The 17,600-nt window shown below is 43.0% G+C and overlaps 1 protein-coding gene across 4 annotated transcripts in view; it reads left to right on the plus strand.

The window, feature by feature from the left end:
• LOC121004111 (gastrula zinc finger protein XlCGF26.1-like) overlaps positions 1-17,600 on the plus strand; it is a 42,504-nt gene that overhangs the window by 7,694 nt on the left and 17,210 nt on the right. For 3 of the 4 annotated variants that reach the window (XM_040436229.1, XM_040436231.1, XM_040436230.1), the window contains one exon: positions 4,067-4,213. In XM_040436229.1, coding sequence (XP_040292163.1) covers positions 4,133-4,213 — 81 coding nt within the window. In that variant the 5' untranslated portion in view covers positions 4,067-4,132. Of the gene's footprint in view, positions 1-2,742; positions 3,019-4,066; positions 4,214-17,600 lie in introns of those variants that run through there. The other variant, XM_040436232.1, reaches the window with a different exon arrangement.

Here is a 17,600-nt window from a genome sequence, read left to right on the forward strand (position 1 = left end):
CATATTCAGCCAAATGCTTCAGAACTCATTGGACGGCGCTTCACAGTGCAGATGGACAATGACCCAAAGCATACTGCATAAGCAACCAAAGAGTTTTTTAAGGGAAAGAAGTGGAATGTTATGCAATGGCCAAGTCAATCACCTGACCTGAATCCGATTGAGCATGCATTTCACTTGCTGAAGACAAAACTGAAGGGAAAATGCCCCAAGAACAAGCAGGAACTGAAGACAGTTGCAGTACAGGCCTGGCAGAACATCACCAGGGATTAAACCCAGCGTCTGGTGATGTCTATGCGTTCCAGACTTCAGGCTGTAATTGACTGCAAAGGATTTGCAACCAAGTATTAAAAAGTCAAAGTTTGATGTATGATTATTATTCTGTCCCATTACTTTTGGTCCCTTAACAAGTGGGAGACACATATGCAAACTGTTGTAATTCCTACACCATTCACCTGATTTGGATGTAAATACCCTCAAATTAAAGCTGTCAGTCTGCAGTTAAAGCACATCTTGTTCGGTTTGTTTCATTTCAGATCCATTGTGGTGGTGTATAGAGCCAAAAATCTTAGAGTTGTGTCCCAATATTTATGGACCTGACTGTAACTGTCTGGATTAGGGTACTTTCACACTAGAGGCAGGACAGATCCGAAAGGCTGTTCACCCTGTCGGATCCTTCCTGCGACTATTTCGCCTTGCCGCCGGACCGCCGCTCTGTCCCCATTCACTATAATGGGGACAGGGCGGAGCTCTGGCGCAGCACGGCGAGAGGCCGCCAGACTAAAAATTCAGACATGCAGTACTTTTAGTCTGGCGGCCTCTCGCCGTGCACTGCAGTGTGCGCCGGAGCTCCGCCCCATTATAGTCTATGGGGACGGAGCGGCGGTCCGGCGGCATGGCGAAATAGCGGCAGGACGGATCCGACAGGGTGAACAGCCTGTCGGATCCGTCCTGCTGCTAGTGTGAAAGTAGCCTTATAATATTATATGTAGTTTCATAATAATTGTATAGTGGAGGAAAAAAGTAGGAGCTGTATCGGTGCTAAAGAGGACACCTCCAGTAGAATTCCCACAAGCTTTACTGGCAGTTACACAACGCGTTTCAGGATCACGTCGTCAGGTCAGATACTCCATATCTGGTAATACTAACCGTTTAAAATAACATTTTGGCGATGTAACTATAACAAATATAATGTATACAGTTATATTAGAACTATTTTGGTGATCCCATTAAGGCTTCAAGGATGGATCGACTGCAATTTGTAGATCTAGAAGAACTAGTGTTTTCTGAGGGCTTTGTACCTGTGGTAATTTTTCATTGGGTACTTACCACAGGTTGGAAGCCCTTAGAAAACGCTAGGTCTTCTGGATCTACCAATTGCAGTCAATTCACCCTTACAGCCTGTAATATAATTGTATATATTATATTAGTTATAGTTGTGTAGTTTATTACTGATGTGTATATCTATATAAACCTTTTATTTAATCCCAGTATCTAATTTTTATTTTTATTTTAGCCCTCTTGTGGCTTTTTCTAGTATTGCCAATCTAGATTAGGCCTCCTGGACACGTTTACGTTCCGTTTTTTGTGTTCCGTATACGGAACCATTCATTTCAATGGATCCGCTAAAAAAACGGAAGGTATTGCCTTCCGTTTCCGTATTTCTGATCTATTCAAAGATAGAACATGTCCTATGTCGCATAACAGACAAGGATAGTACTGTTCTATTAGGGGCCAGATGTTCCGTTCCGCAAAAAACGTAATGCACACGGATTTCATCCGTATTTTTTGTGGATTCACACGACCGTATGTGGAGCCATACGGTCGTGTGAAGGAGGCCTAAGGCTGAGTTCACACTTCAATTATTTGGTCAGTTATTTCCATCAGTGATTGTGAGCCAAAACCAGGTGCTGGACAAAAACACAGAACAGGAGCAGATCTTTCCCTTTTACCTTATGGCTTCATTCACACAGTCAGTGTTTGGTCAGTGATTTCCATCAGTGATTGTGAGCCAAAACCAGGAGTGGATCCTACACAGACATAAGGTAGAAGAGAAAGATCTGCCCCTGTTCTGTGTTTTGGACCCGTACTTGGTTTTGGCTCAAAATCACTGATGGAAATCACTGATCAAACACTGACTGTGCGAATAAGGCCTATCTCTGAGTAGGCTTCACTACTGGTTTTGGCTCACAATTACTGATGGAAATAGCTGACTAAATAACTGAAGTGTGAACTCAGCCTTACCTACGGGATAGCCTCTTTATGTATTTCCAAGACACATCATTTTTCCCTGCATTATTTACTTTTATTACTAATTAACCAGTTCCCTACTAATTATTTTTATTCATTTACCAATTCTATGTCCTATTTCCCTGGCATTATTTATAATCTATTTAACAGTTTCCGCTAATGAATTAATACATATTTATGTTGTAACTGAGTAAATTTTAAATTCTGGATATAACTTTATTGTAATTTAAATTTTTAATGTGTTATGATGGGTTTTGTATTATAATATAATTTCAAACTTTTTTTTCTCTCTTTTTGATAATTTTTGGCTTATATGTATCACATTTATGCTGTTGGTCTGCTTCTGATCAATCAACGGAGGGGGCAGTTGTCCTGCCTTCCTCTGAGCGTTCTCTTACTACTAATGTTATTGTCTAGCATAAGCACATATGGTGTATCTGACCTGATGAAGCAATCAGTACGATCCTGAAATGGTCTACTGTGCTGTAGTTTTTTTTTTTTTTTAGTTCACTCCATGTGAAAAAACCTTCACACTGTTTCCGATCTATGTGATCTAGGAGTGCCACGTGATGTTGTGACGTCAGCAGGTCCTTTTCGGGTATAGTATTTAGCCATTACCATCCTGAAATGCCTTGTCTTGCTGCCAATAAAGTTTGTTGAAATTCTACTGGAGGTGTCCTTTTCTGCGCAGCTGCCACTTTTTTCCTCCACTGTAGACTTTTTGAAGTCTCCAATTGCTGCCTTCCGGAGGGACAGCGAGCAGCAGCAGAGGTGAGCGGCCCCTTGTCTCACACATCTCCCCTCAATAGTGGTCCTGCCCATTTGCTGATCTTTTTTTCTTTTATTAGTTTATAATAGTATAATGTATAACACTGCAGTGTACAGTAGATATTAGCTTAGTATATACCCTGTTTCCCCGAAAATAAGACAGTGTCTTATATTAATTTTTGCTCCAAAAGATGCGCTAGGTCTTATTTTCAGGGATGTCTTATTTTTCCATGACACGGGGATCAGAGGGGGGAATCAAAATGACACAGGAGCATCAGAAGGAGGGATTACCATTTTAGTACCCCTTTCTTATCCTCCTGTGTCATTTTGATTCCCCCCTCTGATCCCCCTGTGTCATTTTATTTTATTTTTTTAAATATCCTTTTTATTAAAATAGATATATCAATTCCAGATTATCAAAGTACAAACAGTTGTCCAAACAATGTTTAGCATGGCTTATCATATGGTTACAGCAATCGATTAAACCCCCTGTGTCATTTTACGTGACCCCCCTCCCCTGTGCCAGCGGACAGTGGATTATTTAGTCTCTCCCCCTCCCACCTTCACCAGACATCCCACAACCACTTTATCAGACATTTCCCCCCCTACCTCAGTCACCCCTGTGTCCGTGCCGGCCAGATTCCACACAATGTGCCCGACTCCTGCCCTGCACAACTCACTCACTGTCTAAATGTGAGTCAGCCAGACTCCGTCAGGGCAGAGCGAGCAGCAGGCCTTATTATCGGGGAGGCCTTATTTTCGGGGGGATGCCTTATATTTCAGCAAGAGGCAAAACTGGAAGTAGGTCTTATTTTCGGGGGATGTCTTATTTTCGGGGAATAGATGTGTAGTTTCTAATAGTATCACAGTATATACCAGTGAAGTATAAAGTAAATATCATCCTAATATATAAATGTATACCTTGTGGTGCTATCATATATAAACTGTCAGTATCATTATAGAATAGGCTACGTATAACAGTACAATAGTCAGCATTTAATGACATATTATATATAGCTATATATATTACATCATATATTTCCTTACATAGGGTGTAAGAGTGCTGCTGGACATAATTATCCCATCTGCTTTTATGTGAGAGATTCCTGCATGGCTGATGATGGACGTGGACCAGGGTCCCACGAGCGAGAGCATAATAACCATCACCTTGGAAGTGGTTCATCTGCTGACCGGAGAGGTGAGGGCCTAATGTCTGTGCTGTAGTCACATAATCGCCTCTACAGGAACAGAGTTGTATTCATGCACATGACTGTAGTCTGTTTGGCGGTCCACAAATTGTGGATCTGCAAGACACAGATACCAGATGCGTGCGTTCCGCATTTTACGAAACGTCTGGCCCATAATAGCGCTGTCCTGTTTTCCATATTACAGACAAGAATAGGACATATTCTATTTTTTTTGCTGGGCCACGGAACGGACATACAGATGAAATGAATAGGTCCACATCCGGATGCGGACTAAAACAACGGTCATGTGCATGAGACCTTAGGTATATAGTGACATAAGCAACCAAGGAAAGTAGATTAATCCCTTAAGGACCCGCGCTGTACACGTAGCTCCTGCACCCGCCCGATCAGCAGCAGGGGTCCGGCAGTCACTGATAGCCGGAACCCAGCTGTATGCACCGGCATTGGTGAAAAGACCAGTCCCGACGCATTAAAGGGGTATTCCCATCTTAATGATCACTGTTAAATCTGTTAATGATTTAACAGTGATCATTTTTCTAAATATATTTAATTAACTAATTCCCACCCCTTAGAAGAAAATAAACATATACTTACCTGACTGTTGTCTTCAGTCTCCCCTGGTTACGGCCACCGCTCTTCTTCGGAATCGCGGGGGCCGCGCTTGCGCAGACGACTTCTTCTTTTCTCCCGGCCGGCTGTGCGAAGTCCCGAAAGCGCACGCCGAGGCCGCGCATGCGCTATGGTGATTTCTTCCTGGCCAGTATAGTATACTTGCCAGAAAGAAGTCACCAGGGCGCATGCGCGGCCTCGGCGTGCACGTTCAGTCCAGCGCGCAGCCCGGCTGGAGAAGACTTCAATCAAGATGGAGCCCGCCCCCTGCCGAGTGCCGAAACCAGGAAGTGGACAGCGCGCCGGGAGCAGGTAAGTATGAAACAGCGTGTTGAGATTACCCCTTTAACCCTCGCACTGCCGCGGTCAGCGCTAAACGCGGCATGTGCGGGGTGGCCATTGGGTCCCCGCGCTGCTGTGACTGTGACCCGATGGCAGGGAAGGCAGCCTGATGCCTTCCTTAGGCATCGTTGCTGCCTTCCATGACAGCCTGTGAGATCCAGCCCCCTGGATCTCACAGGCTGAAAGCTATAAGTGTATTACAGTGTGTAATATACTTACAGCCAATGCATCACAATACATAAGTATTGGGGGGCGGAGCCTGACGACGCATGGAGAAGGACGCGTGAGTGAAGAGCTCCTCTCCAGCAGTCCCTACAAGCGGCTATCCTGTGCCACCATCAGCGCCAAAATGGTAAAATATGGCAAAGAAAGGAGGGCAGAGGGTGGAAGCATCCACCAGTCCTCGCAAAACTCATCGGACATTCACAAATTCCTCCAACATAAGAGCCTCACTGCGGCAGCCAGCACACACAAGATGGCGCCGGAAGAACGCGAGGAAACAGGCCAGACATCTGGGCATCCTGCGAGCCACGGAGAGCTAGAACTGACAGCATCCTCCAAAGCGTTTTTTACATCAGCAATAGCCCAGGCCTTACAGCCGGTTCTATCGGACCTTTCGGAAATAAAGTCTGATATGAAGCAAATAGGCAATCGAGTAGAAGTGCTGGAGAACAACTATGCTGCCATAATATCGCACTCTGCAGCACTCAAAAAGCATACCTCTGACCAGCTCACACACCTAAATAGAGCCCTTACGCTCATTGAAGATCAAGAAAATAGAAACCGCCGACGCAATATAAGAATAAAAGGACTACCTGAGTCATGGTCTTCGGACTCTCTGCGGAAAATAGCGGGAGAGATATTTGCAGACTTGCTCGGAGATGAAGCGGAGAAAGGCATAGTCATCGAAAGAATCCATAGAGCGCTACAGCCAGTTTCCCCTCCATCGGACCCTCCGCGAGATGTGATCTGCGGCCTTCTATCCTATGTGGACACAGAACGCTTATTAAGAGCCACCAGAGAGAAAGACCACCTAAAATACGCGGATGTGGACATTTCCTTCTTCCAAGATGTTGCCCCTTCCAATCTCGCCAAGAGGAGGCTTTTGCGCCCACTATTGGAGAAGCTACGCCAGAGAAATACTCTATACTCATGGCTTTACCCATTCAGGCTTGCAATTTTATACAAAGGGCGTAGAATCCGTATACACACGCCCGAAGACCTCAACAAAGCATGGCCACTACTGGATCTTGACCCGATGGAAATTCCGTCTTGGATGCCAGTGTCGGAACCGCAGCTGCTGCCGACCTTGCCCTCATCACCATCCTGGCAGTTCATCCACAGAGGGAAATGGGCGAGACCCAACAGAGAACGCAAGGAGGACACACAAGACCCTGCTTGAAAGCTTCCCAGTAGTTCCAGGTATTTAAATCATCCATGGAATGACCAGTTGGTCAACCTGCCAGTTACACCCTTATGTTGGACCTTTGTTCAAGTTTGACTCTGAACTATATATCGAGCACCGCTCAACATGCCCTCACTCGGTGAGGGTCAGCCGACCTCATGCAAGCCAGTGGTCGATACCTAGCGTGAAAGACCGGGTATTATCCAATTGCTGGCTGCAGGATTGAGAGCGGCATACCTTTACAAGGATATCGGCCTCAGCGATTCCCCTCCTGACTCTCCCTATGCATTCTCTTTCCCCCTCCACCCCACTTCACCCCTTCCCTACTACCACTTAACTCCGTTCATTTTCCCCTTGTTTGCTCTAACTTTAAATCCTTCCCTTTTCTCCCCTTACAAGCAGTTTTAAAACCGCTCTTCTAAGCCCTGTAGCTCGTGCTGACAGCTTTTTACTAGTCTTTATCCATCTACATATTCATACCTGCCCCACTCACTCTGTATGGTGGAGCATACTCTAATAAGAATTGATGAACACGACTCATCAAAACCTTGCAAGCCCTACGTCACGAGACAGCAGTATGCAGGATCTTCATTTGCTGACGGGACATTCACGAGAACCCACGGATCATCATGCAGAATGTTCCAATAGCCCTCAGAGCTACACCATTAAGATCTGGGCAACTGTGAGACGTCTTCTAGTAGCAGACTGAACTTTAGAAGGTTGAATTGCTTTCCCCCTCCCCCTCCCCCCTCTTTACTGCCCGTTTAAATCTTTTTTATTACGGTACTCATATGTTCAATGCGCTGTTCTAGCTTAATATTGAGGATGTGTATGCTCACTTTGTTGCCGAAGTCAAATTTTGAGGGCATAAACTTATGAGATTACCTTCTCTGATTTGTCCCCCCCCCCCTCCCTTATTACTTTCAGAACTAATAGTATGGTGTACTATACTCATTTGCTCACCATGTTGTCTTAGCTAAAGTATTGAGGATATGCATGCTCACCTGGTGCTGAAGCCATACTTCAATAATGTACACTACATATTACATTTAGTACATAAGAGCATGATTACCTTCTCTGCGAGGCCCCCTCCCCCCCTCCAACCCCTCCCTCATTATTGCCTACAGTAATCCTATGATTTATACTATACTCATATGCTCATCATACTGTCTTATCTGAATATTGAGGATATGTATACTCATTATGTCGCTGTAGCCAAACTTTGATGATTTATATTGCATATTAAATACAGTCAGGTCCATAAATATTGGGACAAAAAACACAATTGTAAAATTTTTGGCTCTATACACCACCACAATGGATTTGAAATGAAACGAACAAGATGTGCTTTAACTGCAGACTGTCAGCTATAATTTTCGGGTATTTACATCCAAATCAGGTGAACGGTGTAGGAATTACAACAGTTTGCATATGTGCCTCCCACTTGTTAAGGAACCAAAAGTAATGGGACAATTGGCTTCTCAGCTGTTCCATGGCAAGGTGTGTGTTATTCCCTCATTATCCCAATTACAATGAGCAGATAAAAGGTCCAGAGTTCATTTCAAGTGTGCTATTTGCATTTGGAATCTGTTGCTGTCAACTCTCAAGATGAGATCCAAAATGCTGTCACTATCAGTGGAGAAAGCCATCATTAGGCTGAAAAAAACAAAACAAACCCATCAGAGAGATAGCAAAAACATTAGGCATGGCCAAGACAACTGTTTGGAACATTCTTAAAAAGAAGGAACGCATCGGTGAGCTCAGCAACACCAAAAGACCCGGAAGACCACGGAAAACAACTGTGGTGGATGACCGAATAATTCTTTCCCTGGTGAAGAAAACACCCTTTGCAACAGTTGGCCAGATCAAGAACACTCTCTAGGAGGTAGGTGTATGTGTGTCAAAGTCAACAATCAAGAGAAGACTTCACCAGAGTGAATACAGAGGGTTCCCCACAAGATGTAAATTATTGGTGAGCCTCAAAAATAGGAAGGCCAGATTAGAGTTTGCCAAACGACATCTAAAAAAAGCCTTCACAGTTCTGGAACAACATCCTATGGACAGATGAGACCAAGATCAACTTGTACCCGAGTGATGGGAAGAGAAGAGTATGGAGAAGGAAAGGAACTGCTCATGATCCTAAGCATACCACCTCATCAGTGAAGCATGGTGGTGGTAGTGTCATGGCGTGGGCATGTATGGCTGCCAATGGAACTGGTTCTCTTGTATTTAATGATGATGTGACTGCTGACAAAAGCAGCAGGATGAATTCTGAAGTGTTTCGGGCAATATTATCTGCTCATATTCAGCCAAATGCTTCAGAACTCATTGGACGGCGCTTCACAGTGCAGATGGACAATGACCCAAAGCATACTGCAAAAGCAACCAAAGAGTTTTTTAAGGGAAAGAAGTGGAATGTTATACAATGGCCAAGTCAATCACCTGACCTCATTTCGATTGAGCATGCATTTCACTCGCTGAAGACAAAACTGAAGGGAAAATGCCCCAAGAACAAGCAGGAACTGAAGACAGTTGCAATAGAGGCCTGGCAGAGCATCACCAGGGATGAAACCCAGCGTATGGTGATGTCTATGCGTTCCAGACTTCAGACTGTATTTGACTGCAAAGGATTTGCAACCAAGTATTAAAAAGTGAAAATTTGATTTATGATTATTATTCTGTCCCATTACTTTTGGTTCCTTAACAAGTGGGAGGCACATATGCAAACTGTTGTAATTCCTACATCGTTCACCTGATTTGGATGTAAATACCCTCAAATTAAAGCTGACAATCTGCAGTTAAAGCACATCTTGTTTGTTTCATTTCAAATCCATTGTGGTGGTGTATAGAGCCAAAAATGTTAGAATTGTGTCGATGTCCCAATATTTATGGACCTGACTGTATATTATAGCTATACCCCCCCCACCCCCTTTTTCTTTCTAACCCCCCCCCCCCCCCCCTTACCTTATAAGAATGAATAGGCCCCCTCCCTCCTCATTGCCTATTTTAATCGTAATGTTTTATTATACTCATATACTCTTTATGTTGTATTGGCTTAATTTTGAGGAGGTGTAAGCTTGCACATCTCTTCCCCCCCCACCCCTCCGCACCCCTACCTTCTAAGGCCCCTTTCACACGGGCGAGTATTCCGCGCGGATGCGATGCGTGAGTTGAACGCATTGCACCCGCACTGAATACCGACCCATTCATTTCTATGGGGCTGTGCACACGAGCAGTGATTTTCACGCATCACTTTTGCATTGCGTGAAAATCGCAGCATGCTCCTCTTTGTGCGTTTTTCATGCAACGCAGGCCCCATAGAAGTGAATGGGGTTGCGTGAAAATCGCAAGCAAGTGCGGATGCGGTGCGATTTTCACGCACGATGGCTAGGAGACGATCGGGATGGAGACCCGATCATTATTATTTTCCCTTATAACATGTTTATAAAAATAATAGAATGCAGAATGCATAGTAAAACAGCGCTGGAGGGGTTAAAAAAAAAAAAAAAAAAAATGTAACTCACCTTAGTCCACTTGATCGCGTAGCCGGCATTTCCTTCTGTCTTCATCTTAGCTCTGTGGAGCAACAGGACCTGTGGTGACGTCACTCCGGTCATCACATGATCCATCACATGATCTGTGATCCACAGAGCTAAGATGAAGACAGAAGGAGATGCCGGCTACGCGATCAAGTGGACTAAGGTGAGTTAAATTTTTATTTTTATTTTTTAACCCCTCCAGTGCTGTTTTACTATGCATTCTGTATTCAGAATGCTATTATTTTCCCTTATAACCATGTTATAAGAGAAAATAATACAATCTACAGAACCCCGATCCCAAGCCTGAACTTCTGTGAAGAAGTTCACGTTTGATTACCTAACACGCACGATTTTTCTCACGCGAGTGCAAAACGCATTACAATCTTTTGCACTCGCGTGGAAAAATCGCGTGTGTTCCCGCAACGCACCCGCACATTTTCCCGCAACGCCCGTGTGAAAGGGGCCGAAGAATGAATAGGCAGAATCCCTCCTCTCCCCCCGCCCCTCTCCAACCCCTCCCTCATTATCGCCTACAGTACCCATATGATTTCTGTTATACTCATAGGTTCATCATGCTGTCTTATCTTAATATTGAGGATATGTATACTCATTATGTCGCTGTAGCCAAACTTTGATGATATATATTGCATATTATGTATATTACAGCTATGCCCCACCTCCCTTTTCTTTCTTCTTCTCTCCCCCCCCCCACCTTATAAGAATGAATGGGCCCCCTCACTCATTATTGCCTATATTAATCGTAATATTTTTACTATACTCATATGCTTTTTATCTTGTATTGGCATAATGTTGAAGAGGTGTAAGCTTACCATGTTGCCATAGCCAAACTTTGACGATATGTATTACATATTGCATATATCACCGCTATGTTCCTCTCCCCCCCCCCTCTCCACACCTCCTACCTTTTAAGAATGAATAGGCAGAATTCCCCCCCTCCCCCCGGAACGCTGTGTGGCCCCATCATGGATATAAATCTAAATGGTTAATTTACCCAGTAGTTCTCAACACACATAAAATTACTCAGGCTAGCAATACGCCGCTGAAACCAACAGGCCACCTACACCGCAATCAATACTAACCTCTCCTAATAACCCACATCCTCCTAATAGATACACCTAATATACCATACCACTCACTCTCTGAAGACATAGGCTCATGGGTCAGCCGCTTGCACACTGCTTGTCAGGACTGATATACCTGTCTTGCTCCTGAACACTTCCCCCACACTTCACTTTAGTCTTCCTAATACGGAGGACTAAACACATACCTCACTTTATACGAAACAACCTAGACGCACGGTACACCCCCCCCCTCACCTTCGCCCCATCAAATACCTTACGTTGACCAGTTAATATATAGCCCACTAGTTAACTCTAATGGATGTACATTTCACCACCCTTAACACTAAAGGTCTGAACTCACCCAACAAGCGAAGTCACATACTGTTGTTACTGAAGAAGCTCAAAACACATATAGCTTTTCTGCAAGAAACGCACTTTAAAACTAACAAACTTCCAAAACTTCCCAAATCGCCATTTACACAATGGTACCATAGCACTAGCCCTTCCTCGGCCTCCAGAAGAGTCTCCATAGCCATCCACCATTCCATACTCTTTTCGCATTCTAACACTGTCACAGATGCCGAAGGCAGATTACTGTTGGTAAAAGGGATGATTGGAACTCAAACACCAAGCCTGTAACTTGGTTACTTAAAGCACTTTATACGATGTCCCTGTTTGCAGAGGGCACAATTATCATTGGTACGGACATAAATCTTGTGCTTAACCCAGCAGACGATTCCTCCACAGGAAAGTCGAGGCCCGGGTCCCCTTCAGAGAAATTATGAGACTTAGGGAAAGACTGCACTCCCTTAAACTGATAGACGTGTGGAGAACATGCAACCCAACGACCAAAGACTATACCTTTCACTCACTACTCCATGATACCCTACAGCGTTTGGACTACATTTTTGCTTCTGCCCAGGCTGTACATCTCTTTCATTCCGCGCATATAGGGAACATTACGATTTCGGACCATTCCCCTTGTTCCACGATATGTCGCCTCCAACAACTCCCTAGCAGAGAGTGGATCTGGAGACTAAATGAATCTATACTAGACACAGAGGAAGCCCAGTCCCGTATTCGCAACCACCTGATTTCCTTTTTTAGGGAAAATGAGACTCCCAATATCTCCCCATCGCTTCTCTGGGAATCGCACAAGGCGTGCATTAGAGGAGCCTTGGTTGCACTGGGCACAACACTTAAAAGGAGAAAACAGAAAGAGGTTGATGACCTACTAAATAAAATAGCTTCAGAGGAAGCTACCCTCAAATCAAACCCCGCTACAGCACAAACGGAAAATCTAAAGAAACTCAGAATAGAGTTGAGACGCTTACTTGACTTGCGACATGCAAAACAACAGCTACACTTCAGACATAAACTTTACGCGCACGGGGACAAGGGATGGAAGCTGATGTCGGCTCTAATAAAAAAGGCGCGTGCACAGCAGTATATCCATAAAATTAAGACAAAGCAAGGAGTGATCCATACTCAAACCTCTGAAATAGCCAGAGATTTCCACTCGTACTACACGAGCCTATATAACTTGCGGCCTGATAGAGATCCGTTGCTTCCCTCCAGAATCCAAAACTTTTGAAACCCCCCGGAGATCCCCCAAATAACAGATTTAGAAAGATCCACACTGATAGCACCAGTTACTGAAAAAGAAGTCAGTTTGATCTTATCCAGTTTTCCTGTAGGGAAAAGTCCAGGATCTGACGGTCTCCCCCTGTTGTACTACCGAAAATTCGCAGACATACTTCTACCCTGCCTCACTAATCTTTGTAATCATCTTCTCACTGGAGGAACTCTCTTCCCACAATCACTGGAAGCACATATTACTTTAATTCACAAACAAGGTAAGGACCCACAGGCATGCGAGAATTACAGACCCATATCCCTTTTAAATCTAGACCTCAAAATATGGGCTAAATTAATTGCAAATCGCATTAGCCCTCTGCTCCCCCGTTTGATAGGCCCTGAACAAGCAGGCTTCGTGAAAGGAAGGGAAGGCAGAGATAACTCACGTAAACTCCTGCATATTATTCACGCGGCCCATCACTACAAATCCCCACTTGCTCTACTAGGAATTGACGCTGAAAAAGCGTTTGATAGAGTGGATTGGGGATTTCTGGAAGCCACTCTACGTAAATTCAACTTCCTAACAGAGCTGACGTCAGCAATTCTCACATTATACACAAACCCCTCAGCACGAATAAAAATAAATGGGATATTGTCCCCCTCTTTTAAGATAGCTAATGGGACACGCCAAGGTTGCCCGTTATCCCCAACCCTTTTTATATTGGTAGTTGAAACACTACTTCAGAGTGTAAGACAAAATCCACAAATTCAGGGTTTTAAAAGCGCAACTGAACTGTATGGCGTTTGCCGACGATTTGCTTTTCCTAATCTCCAACCCCCAGTCAAATTTACAAATTTTACAAACACTACTAGAGGAATATGGATATGTGTCATCCTTCAAAGTTAATCTCACTAAATCAGAGGTATTAAATATATCTCTCCCTAACGCACTAGTCACAGAAATCAAACCATGGTCATCCTTTCCCTGGACTAAGAATACCATTAAATACTTAGGGATCCAACTCCCGAAGAAACTATCAGACTTATATACCCTTAACTTTGTTCCCCTCCTAGAGGAACTTAAACGTCTCACAAACGAGTATGACCATCCATACATTTCGTGGCTCGGTAGGCAGAACCTACTAAAAACGTACATAGTTCCTAAAATAACTTACATACTCTCGATGATCCCAACACATCTACCAGCAAAGTTCTTCACCTCTGTCAGAACGCTTTTCTCGCGGTTTCTCTGGAGGGGTCGCAGACCCAGACTTTCCCACTCACTATTGACGAAAGGAAAAGAGAATGGGGGCATCGGCTTACCAGACATCCTAAGCATATATCGGGCAAACCATCTTAACAACTGGATGGACCTGATAAGTCCCAGAAAACAAAACAATCTCACACTATTTGCACAGGAGTCTATAAACAGACCGCTACGTTCCATTCTTTGGGTGGCCGACTGTGCATGCGTTAAAAGTTCCAGACCTGAACCCCCTGTTTCTAGGGATGTGCAGGGTATGGTTGACAACTAGAAACTCCCTGGCTCCAGTCCCGTCCCCTTGCATGCCTGCTGCCCTAATCCCAAACGCGGTAACAAACATGGACTCGCCCTACAACGACTTTTGGCAGAAGTTGAATAACACCACATTAACAGACCTACTTCCTCAAGGCAAAACACCGACCCGTTCTAAGTTACAAGATATCTTAGGTACTGTACCTTTAGGAGACCTACAGTACAGACCAAAAGTTTGGACACATCTTCTCATTCAAAGAGTTTTCTTTATTTTCATGACTATGAAGGCATCAAAACTATGAATTAACACATGTGGAATTATATACATAACAAACAAGTGTGAAACAACTGAAAATGTCATATTCTAGGTTCTTCAAAGTAGCCACCTTTTGCTTTGATTACTGCTTTGCACACTCTTGGCATTCTCTTGATGAGCTTCAAGAGGTAGTCACCTGAAATGGTCTTCCAACAGTCTTGAAGGAGTTCCCAGAGATGCTTAGCACTTGTTGGCCCTTTTGCCTTCACTCTGCGGTCCAGCTCACCCCAAACCACCTCGATTGGGTTCAGGTCCAGTGACTGTGGAGGCCAGGTCATCTGGCGCAGCACCCCATCACTCTCCTTCATGGTCAAATAGCCCTTACTTTCAAAGTTTTCCCAATTTTTCGGCTGACTGACTGACCTCCATTTCTTAAAGTAATGATGGCCACTCGTTTTTCTTTACTTAGCTGCTTTTTTCTTGCCATAATACAAATTCTAAGTCTATCCAGTAGGACTATCAGCTGTGTATCCACCTGACTTCTCCTCAACGCAACTGATGGTCCCAACCCCATTTATAAGGCAAGAAATCCCACTTATTAAACCTGACAGGGCACACCTGTGAAGTGAAAACCATTTCAGGGGACTACCTCTTGAAGCTCATCAAGAGAATGCCAAGAGTGTGCAAAGCAAAAGGTGGCTACTTTTAAGAACCTAGAATATGACATATTTTCAGTTGTTTCACACTTGTTTGTTATGTATATAATTCCACATGTGTTAATTCATAGTTTTGATGCCTTCAGTGTGAATCTACAATTTTCATAGTCATGAAAATAAAGAAAACTCTTTGAATGAGAAGGTGTGTCCAAACTTTTGGTCTGTACTGTACATTGGGCCCACTTCCGTAAAGTGACAGACAGGTTTCTCAAAACCTTCCCAGCCCTTACGCAATTAACAAAATTTGAGGGAACACTGAAATCAACACAAATTTCACAAAGGAGACTAGGCCACACATGCTCCCTACTTTCTGAGAAGAAAGAGGTGAGCAGACCCGCCAACATCTACTCATGGGAGAAGGAATTAAACATAACTCTTTCGGATGCAGATATAAAACAAATTCTCACCAGACCACACGGCTTCTCGCCATGTGTCAGACTTCAAGAGAACCATTATAAGCTACTCACCAGGTGGTACAGAACGCCGGAATTCCTTCACACACATGGTCTCTCACAGTCTGACGCATGCTGGAGATGTGGTAACGCTACAGGATCTTTATCACATATATTGTTCACATGCCCAGCTATTACGGCCTTCTGGAAAAATGTAGAAGAAACAACGAACAAAGTATGCAATACTAGGCTCAAGATTCAACTTGAACACATTATCTTAGCACATACCACAGATACCTATAAACCTTCTAAACTAAATCTGGTAACACACCTCATTGCGGCAGCAAAAACCTTAATTCCTTTGCATTGGTTGAGTTCAGACCCACCCACCCACCCACCAAGAATGGATGCAGAAAATAGACCAAATATGTACATTTGAGGAAATCTCTGCTTATAATAGAACCAGAGAAAAATCCCTCAAAACCTGGTTACCATGGTGCTCCTTCCGCTTGATGAGACCATTGTTTCTCATGACTTGCCCTCATATACCACTTTACAAACATAGACAATAATTCTCAGACAGGCACGTCATATAGCCACACAATCACACACTGGTTACAAAATAAATAAATAAAAGTTTCAAGTAAAAAAAAAAAAAAGCGTCCTTTTCCCAAAATAAAGTAGTAATTTTTTTTAAAATGGGGAAAAAAAGAAAAGTAGACATATTAGGTATCGCTGCATCCGTATCGACCAGCTCTATACAAATATTACATGACCTAACCCCTTAGGTGAACACCATCAACAAAATAAAATAAAAACTGTGCTAAATAAAATCACTAAAAGTGCAACACGAAGAGATCAAAAAGGCGTATGCCCCCCAAAATAGTACCAATCTAACCGTCAACTCATCCCGCAAAAAATGAGCACCTACCTAAGACAATCGCCCAAAAAATAAAAAAAACTATGGCTCTCAGACTATGGAGACACTAAAACATGATTTTTTTTTGTTTGTTTCAAAAATGCTTTTATTGTGTTAAATGTAAAAAAATAAAATCAAGTATACGGTACATTGTAAAGGGGATCAGACCCCCAAAAGTTGAAGTCCCAGAGTGGGACAAAAAATAAAGTGTAAAAAAAAATTAAAATTTTCAAGTAAAAAAAAAAAAAAAAAAAAAAGCGTCCTTTTCCCCAAATTAAGTAAAAAAAAATTGGGTAGCAAATAGGAAAAAAAGAAAAGTAGACATATTAGGTATTGCCGCGTCTGTAAGAACATGCTGTATAAAAATATCACATGAAATAACCCCTCAGTTGAACACCGTAAAAAAATTTAAATAAAAACTGTGTAAAAAAACAATTTTTTTGGTCACCTTACATCACAAAAAGTGTAATACCAAGCGATCAAAAAGTTATACGCAACCCAAAACCGTACCCATCAAACCGTCATCTCATCCCGCAAAAAATTAGCCCCTACCTAGGATAATCGCCCAAAAAATAAAAAGAACTATGGCTCTGAGAATATGGAAACACAAAAACATGATTTATTTGTTAAAAAAATGCTGTTATTGTGTAAAACTTAAATAAATAAATAAAAGTATATATATTAGGTGTCGCCGCGTCCCTAAGAACCTGCTGTATAAAAATATCTCATGACCTAAACCCTCAGGTGAACACAGTAAAAAAAAAGTGTAAAAACCTTACACCTGTCACCTTACATCTCAAAAAGTGTAATACCAAGCGATCAAAAAGTCATATGCACCCTAAAATAGTACCAATCAAACCGTCATCTCATGACGAAAAAAATGAGCCCCTACATAAGACAGTCGCCCAAGAAATAAAAAAAACTATGACTTTCAGAATATGGAGACACAAAAAATTTTTTTTTTTCAATAATGCTTTATTATTTAAAACTGAAATAAACAACCATATTTGGTATTGTCTCGTC

Source organism: Bufo bufo, chromosome 6, assembly GCF_905171765.1.
Source record: "Bufo bufo chromosome 6, aBufBuf1.1, whole genome shotgun sequence".
Lineage (NCBI taxonomy): Eukaryota > Metazoa > Chordata > Amphibia > Anura > Bufonidae > Bufo > Bufo bufo.